The following is a 23,569-nucleotide window of genomic DNA, read 5'->3' on the forward strand; positions in this document are numbered from 1 at the left end:
AATAAGATTATTTTATAACAAATGTTAGCTTAAGGTACGTTTAAGTATTTTTATTACGAAGTGTCTTAAATAAGTGTTAAGTGAGAAATATTATTATATTGTAACGGCCAGAGTGCCGAGTGAATTCTGTTATTTGTAAATCACATTGTCTTCGCCTGACGAGACACTAACATGTGTGCAGATAGATGCCAGAAAGTACTAGATCAAACTAGGAAGTGCTTTGCCAGGGTTTATTGTTGTGTTAGAAAGCCTAACTAGTTAGGAGTGTTCTACTAATAGTTACGGCAAAAGAAGTGTACAATTCTTTTGTCTGTGATAGGTTAGGGGAATTCATTTCAACGTTGGTTTCATTCCAAGTGTTGGTAACCGCTCAAGCTAGCCAGCTTTGTAAGCTTCGCGCGTGCGCTTTCCCAGCCAACGTTCCGTCTCACAAAGCGGCAGCCATGTTTTTTATCCCTTTAAGCATTATCTCAACGATTTAAGCAAAGTAACGTAAGTCTTAAAAGTTTAACGTAAATAATATTAATCTCGGTACTAGTATCTATCGTTCTGCCAGAGAAATTAACGTAATTTGCCTTGAATAAGAAATTAAAATTTCGTGTTGTAAATCGCCTCCGCGTTTACAGAGAATCAGCTGTTTGAACGACACGCTGCCCAACCCGCTCATACGTTTCACCTAGCATCGCTCACTCGCTCGCCGAGCGAAAGTTTAATTTCACTTCGTACTAACCGTAACCTTTTTCATTTACAAATGTTTGCTAACATTTCAGCTAAAAATCCTTACCGTCATTTTCACTTGTCACAGGGACCTAGTAACCTTACGTAAAGTTAATGTAAATCCTCAAAGTAGAGTAAATTATAAGAATTGTTAACGTAAAACGCATCTTTGTGAAATTCATATTGAAACGCAAATCATTTCATATAAGCGCAAGCCGCTACCATTAATGTAAACATCGTTCACCGCGAGCGCGTTATCATTTTCATAAAACGTTATCCAAAGCAATTCTTGCATTACACGTTAACGTAAGTAAATCATTTAACACAACTGCGTCATATTAAAACTAAAAGTATTAGTTCAATTAAATAGAAGGGAGTTCATTCATATATCATTTTCACCCTCTCCGAGAGAGAGAGAGAGAGAGAGAGAGAGAGAGAGAGAGAGAGAGAGAGAGAGAACCAGAACCCATTGTTCACGAAGCCAAGAGTACTACGCCCATTACTTATAGCATGCAGAATTAACATTATTTTAGTCTCTGTGTCTTTCATTTACACTGAGCGTGAGTTTCTGGCGACCTTTCCTCTAGAGTAAATGTTCACTTTAAATCCTTTCGTACGGTAATTCAAGCAATCCACTATTTTTTCCCTCAATTATTCATGTTTACGTATTGGAGTCCTTTCAAGGCCGGGCTCATACGTAACAATATATATACATATATACATATATTACATATATAGTATATATATATATATATATATATATATATATATATGTATTATATATCTATATATATACTATATATATTATATATATATATATATATATATATATATATATAGTATATATATATATATATATATATATATATACTATATCAATTCAAGCTACAAATGTCCTTTAATATCTAAATTCACTTTACCTCCCAAATGATATATTTTCATATGTACCGAAGGGGAATTTTTTAATGATAATAATTCGTCCCCCATGGGATCGAACAACCACCGTCCAAGTGGACGGGGACGAAATCAGGACAGTCAGTGACGCTACTCCTCAATCAGCCAACAGAGACGTCTGTTGGCTGATTGGATAGCGTCACTGACTGTCCTGATTTCGTCCCCGTCCACTTGGACGGTGGTTCGATCCCATGGGGGGACGAAATTATTATCAATTAAAAAATTCCCCTTCGGTACATATATGAAAATATATCATTGGGAGGTAAAGTGAATTTAGATATTAAAGGACATTTGTAGCTTGAATTGATATATAAATGGATCACGGTTCGATGTGATAATTATTTCATATATCATATATATATATATATATATATATATATATATATATATATATATATATATATATATATATACATATATACATACATACATATATATATATATATTTATATACATATACAGTGGTACCTCGAGATACGAAATTAATCCGTTCCGAGGCGGCCTTCGTATAATGAGTTTTTCGTATCTTGGAACACATTTTACATATAAAATGGCTAATCCATTCCAAGCCCTCCAAAAACACACCATTAAATTTCATAATAGAGCTAAATTGACCTATAAACAATGAAATACTACAACAATTTGGACCATTCAATACCTAAATTAAGAATAAACATCCAAAACCTGTAAATAAAGTGTTATTAGTGTACAAGAAATATTATTACTGTAACGTAAAATGTGGAAGCTTACCTTTTCGATGCTATCTCTGATAGCGGCGGCAGAGGAGGAGGACAAATGGCAGATAACGTACGTACGTACATACAATTAACTTTACGAAAACACATAAAAAATTTAAGGAAAACTATAAAACTAAAATTTACGAAACACCTTAACAAAACCTAAACACCGAATGGACGTATTAAACGTCGAGTCAAAATGTCTCCCGTATGCCGAATGGACGTACCATACGTCGACTCAAAAAAGTTTTTTTTTTAAATTCGCGGAAAAATACTTATAGGCCTACCAGCCAAAAACTTTTGAATCACGCGCCTTGGGAGATGCTGGGAGTTCACGGATCAAGGCGTTGTTTTGTTTACAATCGTTACGCAGGCGCGCAAGCGCGAATTTCTTTCTTATCGCACTAAAAAGTATCAGTGACACATCTCAAAAATTATTTCGTCACTTTGACATAATTTTTGCACCGTTTTAAATTATCCATTACATGAAGTATTATATATGAAAATGTGCGCAATTTCATTTAGAATACAACAAAAAAATACTCATGATTGTAGCTTTTATAAGTTTTGAAATATTTTCATATAAATAACGATAAGTGCCAAAATTTCAACCTTCGGTCAACTTTGACTCTACCGAAAATGGTCGAAAAACAAAAAACGCAATTGTAAAGCTAAAACGCTTATATTTTAGTAATATTCAATTATTTACCTTAATTTTGCAACAAATTGGAAGTCTCTAGCACAATATTTCGATTTATGGTGAATTTATGAAAAGACTTTTTCCTTACGTCCGCCGCGGTAACTCTTCCGAAAAAAATCATACATGCGATTGTGGTAATGTTTGCACCATTTTAAAATTAGCCGTTACATAAAGTTTTATATATGGAAATGTGCGCAATTTCATGCATAATACAACTAAAAACAACCATGGTTGTTAGCTTTATCAGTTTTTGAAATATTTTCATATAAAAAATGATAAGTGACAAATTTTCAACCTTTGGTCAATTTTGACTCTACCGAAATGGTCGAAAAACGCAATTGTAAGCTAAAACGCTTATATTTTAGTAATATTCAATTATTTACCTTCATTTTGTAACAAATTGGAAGTCTAGCACAATATTTCGATTTATGGTGAATTTATAAAAAAATAAAATTTTCCTTACGTCCGCGCGGTAACTCTTCCGAAAAAATCATACGTGCGATTGTGGTAATGTTTGCACCATTTTAAATTAGCCGTTACATAAAGTTTTATATATGAAAATGTGCACAATTTTATTTATAGAATACAACGAAAAAGAAAATAAATTGAAGGTTTGTACCTTTTACTCATTTTCGAAATATTTGCATATAAATCACGATAAATAGAAAAAAAACCACGTTCGGTCAACTTTGACTCTACTGAAATGGTCGAAAAACGCAATTGTAAGCTAAAACTCTTATATTTTAGTAATATTCAATCATTTACCTTCCTTTTGCAAAAAATTGGAAGTCTCTAGCACAATATTTCGATTTATGGTGAATTTATGAAAAAAACTTTCCTTCCCTCCGCGTGCGGATTCTCCGCCATAAATCTCCAAAATGCGTACATCGCATTCTCGGAAAATTTGCTCCTTTTCATATTAGGCATTTCATAGAGTTTTATATATGAAAATGTGCGCAATTTCATGTAGAATAAAAGGATAAATATTTGAAGGTTGTAACTTTTCTAATTTCCGAAGTAATTGCATATAAAAAAAAATGATTAAAAAATTTCGACATTTGGTCAACTTTAACTCATCCGAAATGGTCGAAAACTGCAATTGTAAGCTAAAACTCTTACAGTATCGTAATATTCCATCATTTAACTTTATCTTGAAACAAATTCGAAGTCTCAATAACAATATTTAGATTTATGGTGAATTTAAAAAAAAATATTTTTTTACGTCTGCGCATTACGAATTCATGCATCATTTTGTGATAATATTTTCTCTGTGTTGCTTTTATCATTTTACAATGTGTTATATACCAAAATGATTGCAATTTAGTGTAAATTACAACGAAAAAAAAGTAACTTGTTACCTTTAACCGTTTTGCGCACAGCGCGATTTGAATCAATTATATATGAAATTCGTTTTTGCGCTATCATCGGATTATCTATATATGATAATGATATTTTTTTTCATTTCTGATGGTTGCATACTAAACTTCAGCCAATGACAAAAAAAGGATCCAAAAATGAACTCTTAATCTTGAAAACTAAGCGCGCGGTGTGTTTTTAAAAAAAAATATTTTTTCCGCTTCCGCGCTCACTCCGAAACACCTCCGGCACACGGGAGACAATTTGTTTTTTACCGCTTCGGCGTTTAAGGGTTAACTTACAAAAATCTAGAAATTACTTCAAAAATTTTTTTCTTTTTTTTTATTTTTAACTTTTTTATTTTACTTTTACGTAGGCTTTTTTTTTTTTTTTTTTTTTACAGAATTTCAACTTCATCACCGCTTTCAACGTTCTGTTTTTCATCACTTGGTTCTTCCTTTTTGCTTTCAACTTTCTGTTTTTTATCACTTGGTTCTTCCTTTTTGCTTTCAACTTTCTGTTTTTTATCACTTGGTTCTTCCTTTTTGCTTACTCCTGCTAATGCTGAAGGCCTCTTTAAAAAATAACGATCCAAGGAAGATTGCTTCTGCCTACTTTTCACAATGTTCCTGAAACGACTCAGGCAAACGTCATCGAACTGCGCAAGCATACGACCTGTGTGAGCCTTTTCGGGGTGCCTTTTTTCGATAAACGATTGCACTTTATGAAAAGCGCCTAGAATATCCTTAATTTCTGCCGTTGTCATAGGCTCCTCCTCCTCTTCCTCGCCGCTGCTAGAGAACTCCTCTTGAACGACGTTAAGTTGCATGGCCTCCAACTCCTTCAGGTCATCCGTCGTAAGCTCCTCTTGGTGCTCCTCGAGAAGGTCGTTGATGTCGTCCTCGTCGACGACCAGCCCCATGGACTTGCCGAGTGCAACGATCATATCAAGATCTGGTTCCAAAACAGTTTCGGGATCATCAACTGTTTCTGACTCTGCAACACCAGCTTCACCCACGTCGAATCCCTCGAAGTCTCTGGCGGATACGGCATCAGGCCAGTTTCCTCCACGAGGAATTCAAGGTTCGCCTCGAAACCTCCTGCCAAGCTAGGTCAATGAGTCGGATGCAAATGACGATGTCGAAATGCTCCTTCCAAAATTGACGCAAGGTGAAGTTTGTGGTATAGGTGATGTCGAAACATCTTTTGAAAAGATGTTTCGTGTACAGCTTCTTAAAGTTCGCTATCACTTGCTGGTCCATGGGCTGGAGGAGAGGGGTGATGTTGGGCGGAAGAAAAAGAATCTTAATGAAGGAATACTCCGCTAGGATATCTTCCTCGAGGCCAGGAGGGTGGGGAGGGGCATTGTCCAACACCAGCAGACATTTCAGGGGGAGGCGCTTCTCTTGCAAAAAAACTCTTCACAGTCGGGCCGAAACACAGATTTACCCACTTGGTGAACAAAAGCCTCGTTACCCAGGCTTTTACACTCAAAATTTATGTGTTGATATAATATGTATTCTGAATAAGCGTTATATTTATGAAATGCATAGATAAAAAGTTATTGCGAAAAAACCGTGTTACAGAGGCCCTGAATCTCATAGTAGACCAAATTAGTATCGTCTCTCTTGAATGTCGAGTGAGATTTTTCCCTAATAACGAAAATTATATCAGCAGGGATCTTGCCGGGCGTCTTGTCCCCTATTCTTTCGAATTTGATCGCTAAACCATCCTTCAAGCAGGGTATAATGTTAATGCTGAATATTTTCTCTTCCCTCCTGGTGTATTTTCCATCATCGCTACACACACTCCGCGTGATTTTTATCTTCTTGGTCACTCCCCGGACTACTTCTTCGAGGGTCACGTACAGGTCCCTGGTGATTGGGGGGTCCTGGTGATGCCCCGTTCCCCTATGGGGTTTGTGATTAAACTGACACCTCCCATCCGATGACTACCGATGCCTCCCCCCATCATACGAATAAATTGATCATCGTCATCATCATTCATATTATTATTATAGAAGTGAGTAAATTTACCGTGGGTGCCGAAGAACTGCTGGAAAATGTCCCTTGGATCGCTAGAGGTATACGTGAAGTGAGTTTTATTGCCTCTTCTAGGTACCTCTTCATCCTTCACGTCGCTCTTGACATATTGATCGTAAATCTCTCGCTTTTTCACGTCACTCAATACTTCGTAAGCCTGTGCCACGGCTTTCAATTTTTCCTCTGCATCTGCTGACTTATTTTTGTCTGGATGGTATCTGAGCACCATTTTTCGGTAAGCTCTCCTAATATCTTCTTTTGAAGCATCTTGGGCGATGCCTAGAATCTTGTAGTAGTCCATGCTGGTGATGAACTGAGTTTGCTCGGCCGCGCTAACGCACTTTATATTCAATGCTGAATGAATTATCTGGGAGCTATACTATGTAAATTATTATATATATGGGAGTTTCCCAGAAGAGTGGCAGTATATTTTAATTATCAGAAAAGTGACAACCGAATCTATTCTCCCTTTGGATTTATTCTTAACCGGAGTAATGGAAATTAATTGAGTTTCATATCTTGGAACACACTGAATTTGTAAATAACCAGTTTTCATCCGAGACTATATACATTTGAGAGAGAGAGAGAGAGAGAGAGAGAGAGAGAGGGAGACGCCTCTCTCCCCCCTCCCCCCGTCCCTTTCTCTCCAACCCAGCATTCCGACTCTCTCTCTCTCTCTCTCTGCTTGTCCGCTCTTTCATTTATATATATATATATATATATATATATATATATATATATATAATAATAATAATAATGAACACACACACACACACATATATATATATATATATATATATATATATATATATATAAATATATTTACCTCATGTGCAAGACCAGTTAGTATGGCAGACAAAATAGCTGTGTCATATTATCCAATTATTTCAACATACAGGGGATGGCGGAGGGGAGGGGGTGTGTAGGGGCGCCCCAAGGCTCAAGGTCGCCTTTCAGAGCCTTTAGCGGTCGCATGGGGGGAGGGTGAGGACCCTTCTTCCCCCATGCGACCGCTGACTCTCCGCGCAAACGACTATGAATGAATGCGGTCCATACAAATAGATAAATAAATATTTACATGCAATTATATGTATGTATGGATGTATGTACTTATATCATTCATACATACATATTATATATATATATATATATATATATATATATATATATATATATATATATATATATATATATGCATGTATACATACAAACAAACACACATACCACTGTTGATCAAAATATATAATTGTGCAGTGTATGCAGCTTTAGAGATATCTAATATATATGTATATATATATATATATATATATATATATATATATATGTGTGTGTGTGTGTGTGTGTGTGTGTGTGTGTGTGTGTGTGTACATAATTTACTATTTTTTATTCTACTTCTGCTCAAAATTCTTTTTCTAGAGATAATTCTCACCATGTGCCGGGCAGAGCTCTGTTTCTGGGTTACGAACGAAAATATAAAAAAAGTTTTTTTTTTTTTTAAATAACTCACATTTCTTCGTATTTAGAGGGCTGGGACTCTTGTGCTCCAAGTGAAATAGCTCGAGGCAGAAAATTCGCTTATCATTGAACAGCTGTTTCCAAACCACCTCTCTCTCTCTCTCTCTATGACTTTTTTTTATTACTTTTCGTAGTTACGGGGTAATGAATAAACCCAACTTGATAATTAGATAAAATTTCTGTACAAGAAAAATGTAATATTTCTTCTGTTATCGTTAATTTTGATAAATATTTTTTATCACGAAATTTATTCTTTGGTAACTGCGAGTAGCCAGAGGCATGAACATCATCCCGCGGCCTAGGGGCCAGGCTAATTGTCTCAGTCCAATTCAAATTCGTAGTGTAAGTGTAAGTGGCCGGCGCCGTCGTGAGATGTGAATAAACGACAGGCACGAATGATAAACTTGCCCAGTTTCAAAATATATATATATATATATATATATATATATATATATATATATATATATATATACATATATATATAGGCGACAACGAAAATCAAAAACTATTGAAGGAAAGGCCAGGCTGAAGTAATTATTAGTGAGTATTTAACAATTGTGGAGTTCCAGTTAACAACCCAAATTGGAAGTCCTTCTGCCCTTCCAACCAAACTCACCTCTAAACCTTATTGACAGACCACATATGTGTACTAACTGAAAAGATTGGGAAGGGATCAGTTCCTATCAACCTTTTTACCCATGGCCAATTTTTGTCAAGGAGGTAACCAATTCTGGTCTTACGCTCTTCCATTGTCATTTGATACCCATAACTAAATCTTGACTCTGTCTCCTACCAGGATAATTTCCTTACAAATTGTCTTAAACGAATGAAGATATCTGCAACTTCACAAAAGTTATGGTATTCTTCTTCAGTATTAAAATACGCCCTAAACCTTGGCTGTAATATGAGACGAGAAGAAAAACCCTCCCAGAAGAACAAGTAGAAACTCTGCAATGTTCCCTCTTCTTGTAAAACACCCTCCACTGCAACTTTGGCCAGGTACGACATTCCAGGCAGGGATTAGTAATAGTACAATAATTAGATCGGCACCTACTACATGTCGTATGGGGATCTGTAATCGTAGCAGCCAAAAGCATGGAAAACACTGAACGCCCAGGCACATGCATTGACGAGGCCGTAAGACTCGGAGGACTTCATGATAAACACACACACACACACAGTCACAACTGGAAATCACAAAGAATCACAGGCACAAAGCAACCGGCTTGGAAGGAGGGCAAAAGTGCCTATTCACCAGGGGATCAAAGAAAGACTAATGTGTCACAAGATACTGTGCTTGGTCAATGACCAACTTACACCTTGTATATGCAAGAGTTGCCAGATCTCACAGATGCCTTGCTTTACAATCTTTTATTGTTTTAACTGGTTTCCAGCTGGCACAAGAAGATTTATCCTATTGTTAAGACTGAGGGTTTATTCCGCATATGAACAACAGAAGTGCCTGTCACCAAGATTGATTGTTGAGTGGTTAATTGTACCCATGTCTGTGTGCTTAAAAGTAGGGATTCTGATGGGATGGTCAAACAACTGTGTATACATAGCTACATCTCCTCGAGAAATAACCATCTACAATAAGTAAGAGACATGCCATACAAAGCGTGATAAATGTTACTGACAGCAAGATAATGACCAAACTGTATGAGAATTGCCATAAAGAGTCAGATCCACAACACATCCAGAAAGGTACCACAAGTTCCTTCTACCCAACCGCCCCCCCCCCCCCAAAAAAAATACACTTGGCTTCATTTATGAAAACTATTATAACACAAGCTTTAATCTGCAAGGTCCCATAGTTAACACACCATAAAAGGTTTACTGGGTGCAAGGTCTTTACAAAATGCTGCACCAAATGAAATACTGGGGGAATCTGCCTTTCTAACCAGCAGATTAATACAGTGCTAATAATGACAGGAACATGGGGCTAAAAAAAAACACCTACACACACAATTAAACAATGTCAATATGCCGCTAGAACTGAATTTGCTCAATGACGATAACACCCAAAAATGTTGCTGCTGCTTCTGCTCTAGGTGACAATGCTAATCTACCTGATATGCTAGGGAATGTATTTGTGTGGGACTCCAGCATAACTGTAAATAATCAATCTGTCATGCTTACAATCTATCCTTCTTCTCATCTCACAAGGTGTCATAAAAGTTTTAAAACATCTGGTCTAAGTACTCAACAAAGTTAAAAATATGCATATAGTACAGTAGTGGTTAATGATTTAGACATGTCTCCACAAAGCCCGATTGCCACACATTTCAATGACACAATATGGTTTACAATTACACTAAAGAAAGATCAGAAGGGCAATCAAATCAAATTACCCACCTTCAGAAAAAGTACTTCAACATGTCCTGACACCGGAGATGGGCACCAGACACAAGTCTCACATCTCGAGGTGTTGCTCCCACGACCTATGACTTGTGACTGGTGCCCACCTCCAGTGTCAGGACGTGTTAAAGTACTTTTCTGAAGGTGGGTCCAAACACGGTTAAGGTGGCCGCAGCGAGTCCACTCTGTTGTTTACCCTATTGTGCCTTGCATAGCACACCCAGTGGGAAGTATGAAAGGTTCACTGCTGGGTTCCTTAAGGCAACTGCTGTTTCTTTCTGATTTCCACTTTCATCTGTCCCCTTTTGGTCTCTTCCACTTAACTGTCCAACTTCTTTAACTTTGGCTTTTCATGACACAAGCTAATATCTGTTTATAACAATAACAGTACATTAACTTTTAACAAACCAGTGACTGTAGTATATATCCCTCTAGAAAAAAATACTTATGATAACAGTACATTTCAAACTGTAAAGATTTGTAGTTGTCATTTATTATGGTACGTATAAACTTGGAGTTCCTATCTGTGACCTCTACTGATGGAGATTTCATATAAAACCCAAGACAGAGGTCTGTAATGATAATAAACAAGGTTCTTTTACAATGGTGCTCAATGTAAAGTTTTTACAATTAATATATAATTTCTGTAGATAACATTTATGTTGCAAGAAAGAAAATTACCTAACAGTATATAAAAAAAAGTCTAAAGACAGTTTTTATAGCAGTCTAATTACACACTGCAAATAAGCAAAAACATATCTCACAGAAGACATAATTTCTATTGACTGGGAAAAATTAATGTCAGGATCCCAACAAATCTTTACAGTTTAAGGCAAACCACAGACTAGAGGCAGACATCTTTGCATGAGTAATAATCATACAAAATTGCTTAGTGATGCTGACTTACTTAACCTAAGCTAACCTAGGCAGCTGCATTCTATCTGGGACATACTGTAGCCTATTCTGTAACAATGTTGGCCAAAGGACCCAAATGGCTAACTGACAAAAACTACTGACGACTCAGAAACTAATTATCGGTAATTGGCGTTATTCATGAAAATAAGAAAAAACTCAGATTAAGGCATGTCACATTAAGATCAAGTGGCTACTATAAGATTCTCAATTTAATGGGACCAAATCCGAAACCAAGTCAGCCATTAGAGTTGCCTTCTCCTTTGGCCAGTCTGGGGATGGAATTAGGGATTCGTTATGCAGAGATGACAACGTCCCACCGTTCATGGTCCTGCGTTAAGGGTGCTGGGGTCAAGCCATGGGGCAGCCTAGCCTGAAATATGTTCTAAGCTACCTAGTAGCCACAGGATAGCTAGGTATAGCTGATGGCTAGGATACTATAGGGATACTAAAATGGGGTAGACTTAGCTAATTACTTAATGGTATCTAGCAGTCTTAAAAGAGCCCTATTCTGGTATAAAATTTTCCTACCTACTATAGAATTTCACATCACTTTTGTGATTAAATCTTGTTGAATACAACATCCTAGGCGTAAGGAAATAATTAAATGATCTAGCCTACCTATACTCTGTTTTTTTGCATCTGTCCATCCGCCTGTGGTGTTTTTGTATGGTAACACTGCGTCCCGGGCTTTAAATAGTTACGCTATGTGTAAGTTTTAGGTAAATAAAAGGATATCTGGGTGTACATTTGCAACTGAAAAGTGTTTTAATAATTTACAGTATGCGAATTACACCGTTAATATTCGAAGTAGGATATTGTTATTATTGTTGAATGTAAGATGAATGTAACTATCTAAAGCAAACACCACAGGCGGATGGACAGATGGAAAAAAAAACGAGCATAGATACCTTGTTAATCGCAGAAGGGACGCAGCAAAGAAGTAATGCCTCCGGTGAGGATCTCTGACGGCACATACAAATCATAATAATCTGCATACAAAGAGCTCTAAATGGGTTTCCAAGATCAATGATTAGCCTGTATGGAAAAAGTTCTAACCTTTCCTGGGCTAATAGGGCCTCTCCTGTGTGAGTTAGTAGAAATTCCTTTCCAACCACCAACCCTACCAAACACGCCCCACACGACCCCCCCCCCCACAAAAAAAAAGACCACTAAATGATGCATATTTACTAAAACTTTCAACTTCCTTTTCGTTCCAGGACAAAATTCCCGCGAATCAGTTGCTGGCAACGAAAGGTAGGCCTATACTCTGTTTTTTTTCATCTGTCCATCCGCCAGTGGTGTTTTTGTATGGTAACACTGCGTCCCGGGTTTGAAATAGTTACGCTGTGTAAGTTTTAGGTAAATAAAGGATATCTGGTTGTACATTTGCAACTGAAAAGTGTTTTAATAATTTACTGTATGCGAATTACACCGTTAATATTCGAAATAGGATATTGTTATTATTGTCGAATGTAAGCTGCCTTTCCGGGGTGGCGAATGGAACAGCCAGACGCAAATTCCATCAAACAGATGCTAAACCAAGTTACGTCATATCGTATCTGGCTGAAACGCACTTTATAAAAATTAACAGTACATACTGATATACTTACGTATAATGAAGTAATACGTTGACATCTTGCCGTAACGAACAGCGAGAGAACGCAATTTTCCCGCCACTGCGTCTGGCTGTTCCATTCGCCACCCCGAAAAGGGAGCTTACATTCAACAATAATAACAATAACCTATTTCGAATATTAATGGTGTAATTCGCATACAGTAAATTATTAAAACACTTTTCAGTTGCAAATGTACACCCAGATATCCTTTTATATACCTAAAACTTACACGTAGCGTGACTATTTAAAGCCCGGGACGCAGTGTTACCATACAAAAACCCCACAGCCGGATGGACAGATGAAAAAAAACAGAGTATAGTCATAGATATAGGCCTAGTATTATTCACTGGCCCACCCCGGAGGGAGAGAGAGAGAGAGGGATTGGGTGGCGTGAGGGACTTCCTATTCCTACAGGGAACACGGAAGGAAACCAGGAGCGAAACAGACCATGGCGAGTGCAAACAAAAGGACCACCTTCGCCTTGGCGACAGTGGCCATCATCGTCATAGTGATCATCATCTTGTGCCTGGTGCCCGACCCTAGTCGCAGACACGACCCGCGCCCGGAGCGTAAGGTGAGAGAGAGAGAGATCAACTATGTAGACAAACTTGTTTAAATGTATATTCGTACTGAATTATTTTCCTTAATTTTCTTATTTTTTGCTACCTGAGAGAGAGAGAGAATTCCTGTAACATAGAGAATAATTAAAGAGTAACCATTAACAACAAATGAGAGAGAGAGAGACAGAGAGAGAGAGAGAGCGTGTTTACGGGATTTTCCACATTTTGTAATCTTGTGAGATTGCACTAAAGGCACATCTTGTAATATGCCTCTGCTAGTGTGTTGACATTTAACCAACTGGCGCCATGTTATTTTCTCAAGACTTCTAGGACGATAATGCTTTCGTTTTTAAATTATTATTATAACATTGTTATTGCTATCAACAACTTTTGTGGGAAACCGTTATCGTAAATTTGATGCCACTAACTGAAATTGGTTTTGAAAATTTCCACGACTTGGGTCACGTGACATGACGGCCATATTTGATTGTGTTTGAAAGAAAAAAACAAATCTGCCCTAACTGACATGTATCATCTACAAGTGCTGGAAAACAAGAGTTAATAAACTGACATAAATTCACATACAAATGTAAAACTGTATCCAAACAGTATATGTAGGCTACTGATGGTGAGACAAAGCAGGTCTTGTTGGAAAGCCAGCTCATTTGCATATCAAACATACATACAAACAAATATATATATATATATATATATATATATATATATATTATATATATAGTATATATATATACTATATATATATTTTATATATATAGTATATATATATACTATATATATATTATATATATATTTATATATGTATATATGTAATATATTTGGTTGTTGCTGGAAAGCCAGCTCATTTGCATATCAAGCATACATAAGCAAACAAATTATATAACGGATGTATAAATGGTATAATAATATGTATATATCTATATATGGTATATAAAGGTATATATATACTATATATAAAGTATAATAGTAATATATATATATATATATATATGATATATATATACTATTTAAATATAGTATCTAAGTATATATAAATAATATTATAATATAGTATATATAACATAGTATATATATATATCTATTATATATATATATATATATATATTATATATTATTTGTTTGTATGTATGTTTGATATGCAAATGAGCTGGCTTTCCAACAAGACCTGCTTTGTCTCACCATCAGTAGCCTACATATACTGTTTGGATACAGTTTTACATTTGTATGTGAATTTATGTCAGTTTATTTAACTCTTGTTTTCCAGCACTTGTAGATGATACATGTCAGATAGGGCAGATTTGTTTTTTTTCTTTCAAACACAATCAAATATGGCCGTCATGTCACGTGACCCAAGTCGTGGAAATTTTCAAACCAATTTCAGTTAGTGGCATCAAATTTACGATAACGGTTTCCCACAAAAGTTGTTGATAGCAATAACAATGTTATAATAATAATTTAAAAACGAAAGCATTATCGGCCTGGAAGTCTTGAGAAAATAACATGGCGCCAGTTGGTTAAATGTCAACACACTAGCAGAGGCATATTACAGGATGTGCATATTACAGGAGATATATATATATATATAGATATATATTTATATAGTATATATATATATATATATATAGACTACCAAAACACCGACCACTGGCAGGATATACAGCAAAGGACATCAGAAGGACAGAAGGGGACATTTTGCAGCATTTCATCCATTTATTATGCAACGTTTCGAGGCCAACCAGCCTCATCGATGATCAGACTGAAACATACCAATATTAATATTAAGTATAATATGAAATAGACTCAACTAATTATAGAGGTAATTTATTTAAAAATAAACTAAAGCAAAATAAAAGGGAGAGGCTAAGTATACCTTTCAAGGGGTAGGAGGGAAGACGAGTGACAGTCATAAGATACGAAGGTTAAAAGTAAGCTCCATGCCAAGGAGGGGTGGGTGGGTGGAGGTCGCTTGACTGTTTCACTCTGGAACTATTTATTTGATGAAAAGTGATTCGTAGATCGAAAGCTGCTGCTGTGGGGAAAAGGCCCTAGTCATTAGTTTGAATTGCTGATACTGGATGTTAAATCTACACTTATAAGCACGGTTCCGAATATTAGTACTCTGCTGGAGACGCCAATCGAACTCCGATGCGATATCTCACACCCCTACGAGGCGATCCAACATATTTTTCCCGATTACATCTGGGACAAGTAAAAAAAGAAATAGACTACATTAAGGGAATTTGTTGTTATTAGTTGGCATTTCAGGGCATGGGCATGTTGACGTATTAAGGGGCAAATGCACGGCGGGCAGACACTGTTACCAATTTTGAGAGTGGATGGCAATCACAAGTGTGATCCAAGTCATAGGTTCGCTGGCCTGTGACTACTGCCTCCCCTGGACTGTTTGATCTGGTAACACTGTTGAAAAGCGAGAGAATTACGGGCAAATAGGAGTGCCTGTCGTGTTGTCTTTGCCCCTCGTGTGGAAGGGGCTTTAGCTGTTTAATTTTGTCAAAAAAATAATAATTCTGAATAAAAGGAAGCCTGGCATAAAATGGTTTCCTATGAACATCAGGGAAGTTCACTTTGGGTATAATTTTGCCATTAAGGAACGTATTGAACTGTTTACAAAAAAAAAAACAGTTTGTTTGTAAAATAAAAAAGTATTTTTGCAAAACCATAACTTACGTCTGGAATTTTGTCCAGCTAGACGTTAAAGTGAGGGCCCTGTGGAAGGGGGTATCAAGAGAATTTAATTAATTGAAACGACAACAGCTATTAAAATTAGTACTTTAGGCGGTAAAGTACTTTTTCCTAGGTCTAACATCCAGTATGAGCAAATTCAAACTTCTGACTAGGGCCCCTTCCCCACAGCAGCATGTGATCTATGAATCACTTTTTATTAAACAAATAGTTCCATCTCTTCTTGGCATGAGCTTCCCTCCTATCCCTTGAAAGGTATACTTAGCCTCTCCGGTTTGTTTTGTTTTAGTTTCTTTTAAAATAAATTACCTCTATAATTAGTTGAGTTAATTTTATATTATACTTGATATTTTTATGTTTCAGCCTGATGACGAGGCTTTTTGGCCTCGAAACGTTGCATAATAAATGGATGAAATGCTGCAAGACATCTTCTGATGCCCTTTGCTATACAGTTATAAAAAGTATAGCCCTAATAATATACCATATTTTATATATATAATGGGGCAACTGCAGAAAATGGATAATTACTTGTATTTGATGCTTATTTTGGTATTTTAAACAGAAAAAAAAATTACATACTTTTAAGCTCAAAAATGGACCCAAGTTTAATGACGGAATACGGTTAAAGAAATAATTCTTCAGTTTTTAGTCAAAATCCAAAAGAAATCATTGCTCTGACAAAAATTTATGTACTGCACATCTGTGATAGTATGAATAATATTATTTCATAACATAATATACAGGAATCTGTGATACATCTGAAATTCTAATAAAATATTACGTTGCAGGCTGCAAAACATTTGCCCTACAAAGGTAACATTACAGACCAGCAGACAACTTCAACAGCCAGTCCCTCAACAACAGTGAGAACCTCATCAACAACGAGGAAACAAACAGAACCCCCTACAACATCCCCTCACCCACCAACATCGACCTCAACATTCTCAGTCTCATCCCCTTGGTCAACAGAGGACTTGTATCCCGTAAGCCTCCAACTTCCAGCTGGTGAGTTTCCATTTCATTTATGGCTCTTCAATAACATTTACATTGTCCAATACTAATGCATTCTTAAAAATATTTAATACACCAAAAACTCTTTAAAATAAAAACCCTTATGAACACCGGAACAAATCATGTACAAAAAACTATATTTTTTCTCTCTCTCTTTTGTAGCACCTAAAGGGGCGTGTGACACAGAGGTCTGCACAGAAGTGGCAAGGCGGATGCTGGACATGATGGACCCGGGAGATGTTGATCCCTGTGACGTAAGTCATGAAACTTACAGATCAGTATATTGAACTTTGAACTCCAAAAACACCACAAATTGGAGAATGAAATCCATAAACAGTTTTGGAGCGTCATGGTCCCTCCTCATGTGGAGACACTACAACCCAAACGGTCTCTACACTGAAGAGAGCCGACACTCTGAAACTGTCGTTTTCTTAAATATCTTTGTCCTCCGACCTGTGGATTTTTTTTCAAGGTCATTGGCGAAATTTATTGCATCTTTTCTTTTGTTTTGGGACCACCCTTTTTCGAATTACCATTTTGAATAAGAACATTATCAAAATAAAAAGGGTTAAAATTGTGCTTTGCTTTCAACAAGCATTCTCTGAAGGCTGAATAGGTAACAGAGCTCCTAGAAACAAGCATGATAGAACAGCATTCAAAATATTCATGTGGCCATCAACCATTCATGATATAGTACTAAGAATCCCCGTATTCACATTCTCAGCATTCGCGGATTTCTCTTCGGAACATATCTACCCATCATTCGCAGGAAAGTCATGTATTCGCTGTATTTTTCCATGAGAATATCCACAAATTACTGTTTTTTTTTCATTTCATCAAAAAATGCACTTTTTATGATAAAAAAACTATTAAAAAAAACAAGGTATAAACCTTTTCAGTGGTTTTTTCTTGAGTTTCAAGTAACAAAATAGGCAGTTTGAAGCATTTTTATTAAAGGGGTTTCAACTATTCGCGGGGGTGTCTGGTACACATCCCTCCTTAAATACGGGGAGAAAACTGCACTACTTTCCTTTTTTTAATTTTAACATAACATCCAGTATTCACAAATAGCCATGTGATTGTTTTAAAGATGTCTGAATGTTCGACAACTATTTTAAATCTGCATGGACACATTCTACAGCTTTCCTAAGTCTTCTCTCTTAGTTATACAAGAGCCTACTGTTCATCTTCTGTGAACTTTTATTAATTCTCTCAAGAATTCTTTATGACTAAATTACATTCCCTGACTCTGTAAGTTAAATAAAAGTAACCTACAGATACACGATTATCAAAGAAACTACATAAGCTGCTTGAGTATGTAACTAACCGATAGAGTACACAGGGGCCAGCCATAACATATCTGAATTACCATAACAACTCGTGGTTTCCTGTATATCACAAAACCTAGAGCATCTTTTGAATGTTACACTGTAGACAGTCTGTTCCCTCTGTTTTCTTCCTACCCAGCTGTCCAACTTCGTTTGATTTACCGATGGATGGGCCCTGTGAGTCTTAATTCCCTTCCATCTTTTTCTTATAAAGGACTTCTACCAGTATTCATGCGGAGGTGTGCTGGACGACCCATTTCTGAAACCAGAAGACCCACAGGTTTTTGCAGACAAAATCATTAAAGGCAAGTGTTTGTAAAAGAAGCAGTAAAAGTGCATAATGGGTTAACACGAATTAAGTTTGAATATACAAGTTCCCACAACTACTTTTGAATCGGACCAGTTGTGACTCATTTTGAGAACAGTTGTTTTCCAGTATGGGTGACAAGACAAGTTTGCAAAGAGAGTGATAAATGAAGCTGAAGAGTAAGATAACAGAAGTTTCATATATTTTGCAAACTGGAAAATATATTTATATACCTTACTGCTTCACATTTTGGCGAGCATTTTCTTACAATAAACTATCTAAAACTTTACTACCCGCAAACCTCAACTCATTGTTTGGACTTTTCGTTTTATTATGATACAGTACAACAATTCAAGTGAAAAATTAAACAAAAATAATTGGACATGATCACTTCCCTATGATGCAAAATGCAATGAAAAATTATATTTATTCTTCCATCTCATAAATGTCAGTTCTAATGAATGCGCCCCTAAATACATTCTGGTTCCCTACCCCTTTGTGCACCTTTAAACAGTAATAATTAACATATTCTTCTCCCTACAGAGGCCCTAACCTATGGCCCAAAGGACGATGAAGATCTGGAGAATCTCTTCATCACATATGATTCTTGTCTGAACTACAGTAACTACAATGAGGATGAACGTTTCATTAGTGCCCGGGAAGTCTTTGAGGAACTTGGGTATCAATTCAGCCCACTACCAGGATCCGAATTTGATGTTGGAGAAGCTTTGCTCAAAACGATGAAGAGGCACTTGTATGTACTACTATGATTTAAAGTAGAATGGTTTGTCCTTGTGGATTAGAGTATTATTATTATTATTATTATTATTATTATTATTATTGTTATTATTATTATTATTATTATTATTATTATTATTATTATTATTATTATTGTTATTATTATTTAGGTATACCAGTATCAAATGGAACCTACAAGGGGCCATTGACTTGAAATTCAATCCTCCAAAGAATATGGCAAGATTACTTCCCTGGAATCATCAGTACGACATCTAAATAATCTTTATTACTGACTTTCTTCTCCTTCTTTCTTCAGTACACCATTCTTCGACATTAATATTGACATTTCTCAAGATAAGGAGTCTACCAGCTTAAAGATGGTTCTGCCAACCGCTGCATCAGCCTTTACCAATGAGAGAGCCAAGGACATCTGTGTCGCAGAATATAAGGTAAAAGAGGAAGAGGCAAAATACAACAAATTAGCTTTCGACGTTAACTCACAATATGAACATTATATATATACTTCACAAAAACACACAGATTTTTGCAAATCAACAAAAGCCCATTTCTCCAGAAGGCATCTCACATTTCCATTGACGTTTTTAAATTACTCATCAGTTAAAGATGGAAAAGGAGACTTTTCCATTTCAAATGAAATATGCAGACAAATATAACACATTTTTCAGCAGCAATATTTCCAAGAGAACGTGGTGTCCTTACAACTGTTCTTAATTTGCAGAAACATGGGCAGGGTTTGCAAGAGAGAATGAAACATATACAAAGGAGCATAGATCATCTTGGACTATTAGACGACAAAGGAAATGCAATCAGTGAAGACGTAAAGAACCAAGCCACAGGTGCCCTTCAGAAAATGCTAGAAGACCTGGCAGAGGTATGTATTGTATTAGTGTTCTGTATAATCGCCTTTAATATAATAATAATAATAATAATAATAATTATAGAAGTGGTAAGTTTTTCATTTAGCCACCCCACCCCAAACAATTTCAATAGCCACTCATGTCATCTAAGATAATAATAATAAGAATCTCAATAATAATAATAAAATTTTATCATAAATTTACATAAACTCCAAAATTCTTGGGATTCATTCTTATTTTCAAAGCAGAACCTCAGATTTTAAGTTATCACTTCCTTTCTCAAATTCTGCAGGGCCTGATAAATAACAGAAATTAGTCTTTATCACTTATTTCACAGAGGTAAATGTACAGTCTTAGTTTCAGTACAAATGTTCACACCATCCAGTTTAACAAACTGCTTTTGCCAATTTTTCAAAGGCAACCCCATCCATCTCGGAGATAAGGAAAGCACTCGTCAACAAAATATACGAGGAATTCTCGTTGGTCGACATTGATGACCATTTAGTTCTTGGACACCTCCCAGTGAGTATTGGCATTTTGTTTGGGATACTGTTCTCACTCTGTTGTGACAAAACAAAACAAAAAGGTCCACTTGCTGATTGTTGATTAATTAAATTTTTTTACTGGACAATTAGAAAAGTTAAAAGCCAACTTACATTGAGTTTTACTGGTATTTTTTTTTTTTTTTTGGTTGGAAATAGAATGTGCTTGTGTATTTACGGAGCAAGCTTCAGTTCTAAAATCCAAAACATAAAAAGTCCTGAAACACAGCTGGCCCAAGAACTTTAGAAAAGGGACTGTGAACCTGTTTATATATTTATACATGTATACAAATAAGACCAAAAGTAGGTGATGCATATTTCAACTTTATTTCCAGCACCGTTTCAAAGCTGGTTTCATCATCAGGGCTACAACACAGAAGTAACAACAATTAAAATCAAGACATAAGACTCAGTAAAATCATTAATATTAAAATGTAAATATTAGAATCGTAACATAAAGTTAAAACCAACCTAATGCCTCAGAGTAAGAAAACCGAGTAACCAAGAAGGGGCATCAAAAGAATGAAGCTTCAACATCTTATGCTGTAAACAGAGGGACAGAAAAAGACTGATTATTCAAAGGTGGAACCAGTTGACTGATGGTTAATGACTAGAAGAAAAGGAAAGATGTTTCACCAGCAGTTTGCTCTAAGATTTCAAAATTGTTATAAGAATTCAAAGATTTACACCTATTAGAATGATCCCTTACATTGGAAAACTTCTCCTTACTCAAAGTACACCCTATTCTATAGCTGACACCATGGTGAGAATCAACTCACACTTTCAGCGTTCTTTTGGTAGATCCGATGTAAGTCCCAAGATTACATCTCGGGCAAGTATACTATGTACTCACACACCAACAAAGAACGCATAAGTTTCGGTACAGTGTCTTTAAATCTACGCAGGGATGCAATTGTTCTTGGATTCCTTAGAACGAGTCTGGGATTAAGATAGTAAAAGTATTTCTTTAAAATGTGCCTTAATATACTAGTTAAAAATTTCTCATCATTCGTAAAAGGCAGAGAAACATAAAAATCAAGTTTAGGTACAGTAGGTGCTGGAATTTTTGGCTGAAATTTATTCAAGAATTTTTTTTAGATATTTCTCAAAAGTTTGGGGTAGCAGTTATACTGAAAACATTTTCTAAGGAACTCAACCTCATTATGAAAAGAGAGCCAATCTGAAGAGAGAGAAAAGGCTCTGTGCAATAATGTAGCAATACTGTTAAGCTTAAAATTATAAAAACATGAACTATGAAAATTTTAACCAAGACCAGTATACGTTTGCTTCCAGAAGACGGAAGTGGAGAAGTGCTGTTTGGATATGGTGATTGAATTATTCAGCATATAGAATTTAAGCCAAAGGCCAAGCACTGGAACCTACGAGGTCATTCAGTGTTAAAACGGAAAACATTTGAAGGTTATAACAGGACGAAAACCTTGCAGTTGCACTATGAATAAATTGTTAGAAGAGGGTGGAGAGTAAAAAGGCAAGAGAATATGAACGGAGGTACAGTAAAACGAATAAAAGGGGTTGTAGCTACGAGCTGAAGGCACACTGCAAAAACCTTAAGTAATGCCTACAGTGCACTGCATGAGGTGCTCTGACGGCACTTAACCCCTATGCTGTTTGGCTCTGGCTTGTTCATTTTTTGTTTTCAATATTTATTTTTTTTTTTTTATTTTTTTCCTTTTTCCTTTTTGATCTGTTATTTCACTGTGCTCTGTAGTGTTTTAATTTACTTTTAGCTTAAAATTGCTTTGTAGTCTTTATTTTACTTTTAGCTTAATGACTGTCATATTACAAAACTAGATTTCTTATAATTATTAGCTTATTTTAGCATACGTACTTTTTAATATTGCCAAAAAATGTTGATTCTATTTATATCCTTAAAGATGGGAAAGGATTCCCAAAACATTGGTGTAAATACAAAGAAGATATGATTTCCAGTCCTCTCTCTGTCCTGTTCATTATTAAACTTAAGCTCACTAGGAGCAAAATTGTTACAAGTTATATATATATATATATATATATATATATATATATATATATATATATATATATACTATATCTATAATATATATATATATATCTATATATATATATATATATATATATATATATATATATATATATATATATAGATATATATATATATATATATATATATATATATATATTATAGATATATATAGATATATATATATATATATATATATATATATAGATATATATATATAGTATTAATACTTTTTCATTCCTTCACTTCTTTTGCAGTTTAAGATGTCAAAGTTCATTCGCGACCTGTTGGGAATACACATATTTGACCCATCTCAAATAAAAATACATGTATATTCCAAGGATGTATTCGTAAAGTTGTTTGAAAATCATTTCGTGAACTTTATGAAAGGTAAGTAACCTTACTGTAATGGCATGTGATGTTATGTGAGCTTACTGTAATATGTGTCCTTACATTTATTTGTTTTCTTTGGATACAAGGAACTTTTAAATATACCAATATACCTTATAATCACATACAAAATGTGAATGTACCACCCGCCATTGTACTTTTTA

At 35.6% G+C, this 23,569-nt stretch overlaps 1 protein-coding gene, 1 long non-coding RNA gene and 1 pseudogene across 2 annotated transcripts; 2 read left to right on the plus strand and 1 right to left on the minus strand.

The window, feature by feature from the left end:
• Positions 1-6,025: 6,025 nt before the first annotated feature.
• LOC135195246 (dnaJ homolog subfamily B member 4-like) lies at positions 6,026-6,807 on the minus strand (annotated as a pseudogene).
• A 6,387-nt stretch (positions 6,808-13,194) lies between these two features.
• Positions 13,195-20,249, plus strand: LOC135195247 (uncharacterized). Its single transcript, XM_064221511.1, has 6 exons — positions 13,195-13,484; positions 16,980-17,196; positions 17,365-17,456; positions 18,745-18,835; positions 19,381-19,591; positions 19,892-20,249. Exons 1-6 carry the CDS (start codon positions 13,359-13,361, stop codon positions 20,247-20,249), a joined length of 1,095 nt encoding a protein of 364 aa, XP_064077581.1. The 5' UTR covers positions 13,195-13,358.
• Positions 20,250-20,314: 65 nt separating this feature from the next.
• LOC135195410 (uncharacterized) lies at positions 20,315-23,381 on the plus strand. Its single transcript, XR_010310109.1, has 3 exons — positions 20,315-20,467; positions 20,871-20,975; positions 23,273-23,381. It is a non-coding gene; the product is annotated as an uncharacterized LOC135195410 (long non-coding RNA).
• The last annotated feature ends 188 nt before the right edge of the window (positions 23,382-23,569 follow it).

Source organism: Macrobrachium nipponense, chromosome 16, assembly GCF_015104395.2.
Source record: "Macrobrachium nipponense isolate FS-2020 chromosome 16, ASM1510439v2, whole genome shotgun sequence".
Lineage (NCBI taxonomy): Eukaryota > Metazoa > Arthropoda > Malacostraca > Decapoda > Palaemonidae > Macrobrachium > Macrobrachium nipponense.

What these genes read in the sequence shown, in the direction of transcription:
- LOC135195247 (XM_064221511.1), top strand. Translation starts at nt 13,359, where the DNA reads ATGGCGAGTGCAAACAAAAGGACCACCTTCGCCTTGGCGACAGTGGCC. An exon ending in ACCCGCGCCCGGAGCGTAAG is followed by an intron (nt 13,485 to 16,979) that starts GTGAGAGAGAGA and finishes ATTACGTTGCAG; the next exon opens with GCTGCAAAACATTTGCCCTA. An exon ending in GAGATGTTGATCCCTGTGAC is followed by an intron (nt 17,457 to 18,744) that starts GTAAGTCATGAA and finishes TTTCTTATAAAG; the next exon opens with GACTTCTACCAGTATTCATG.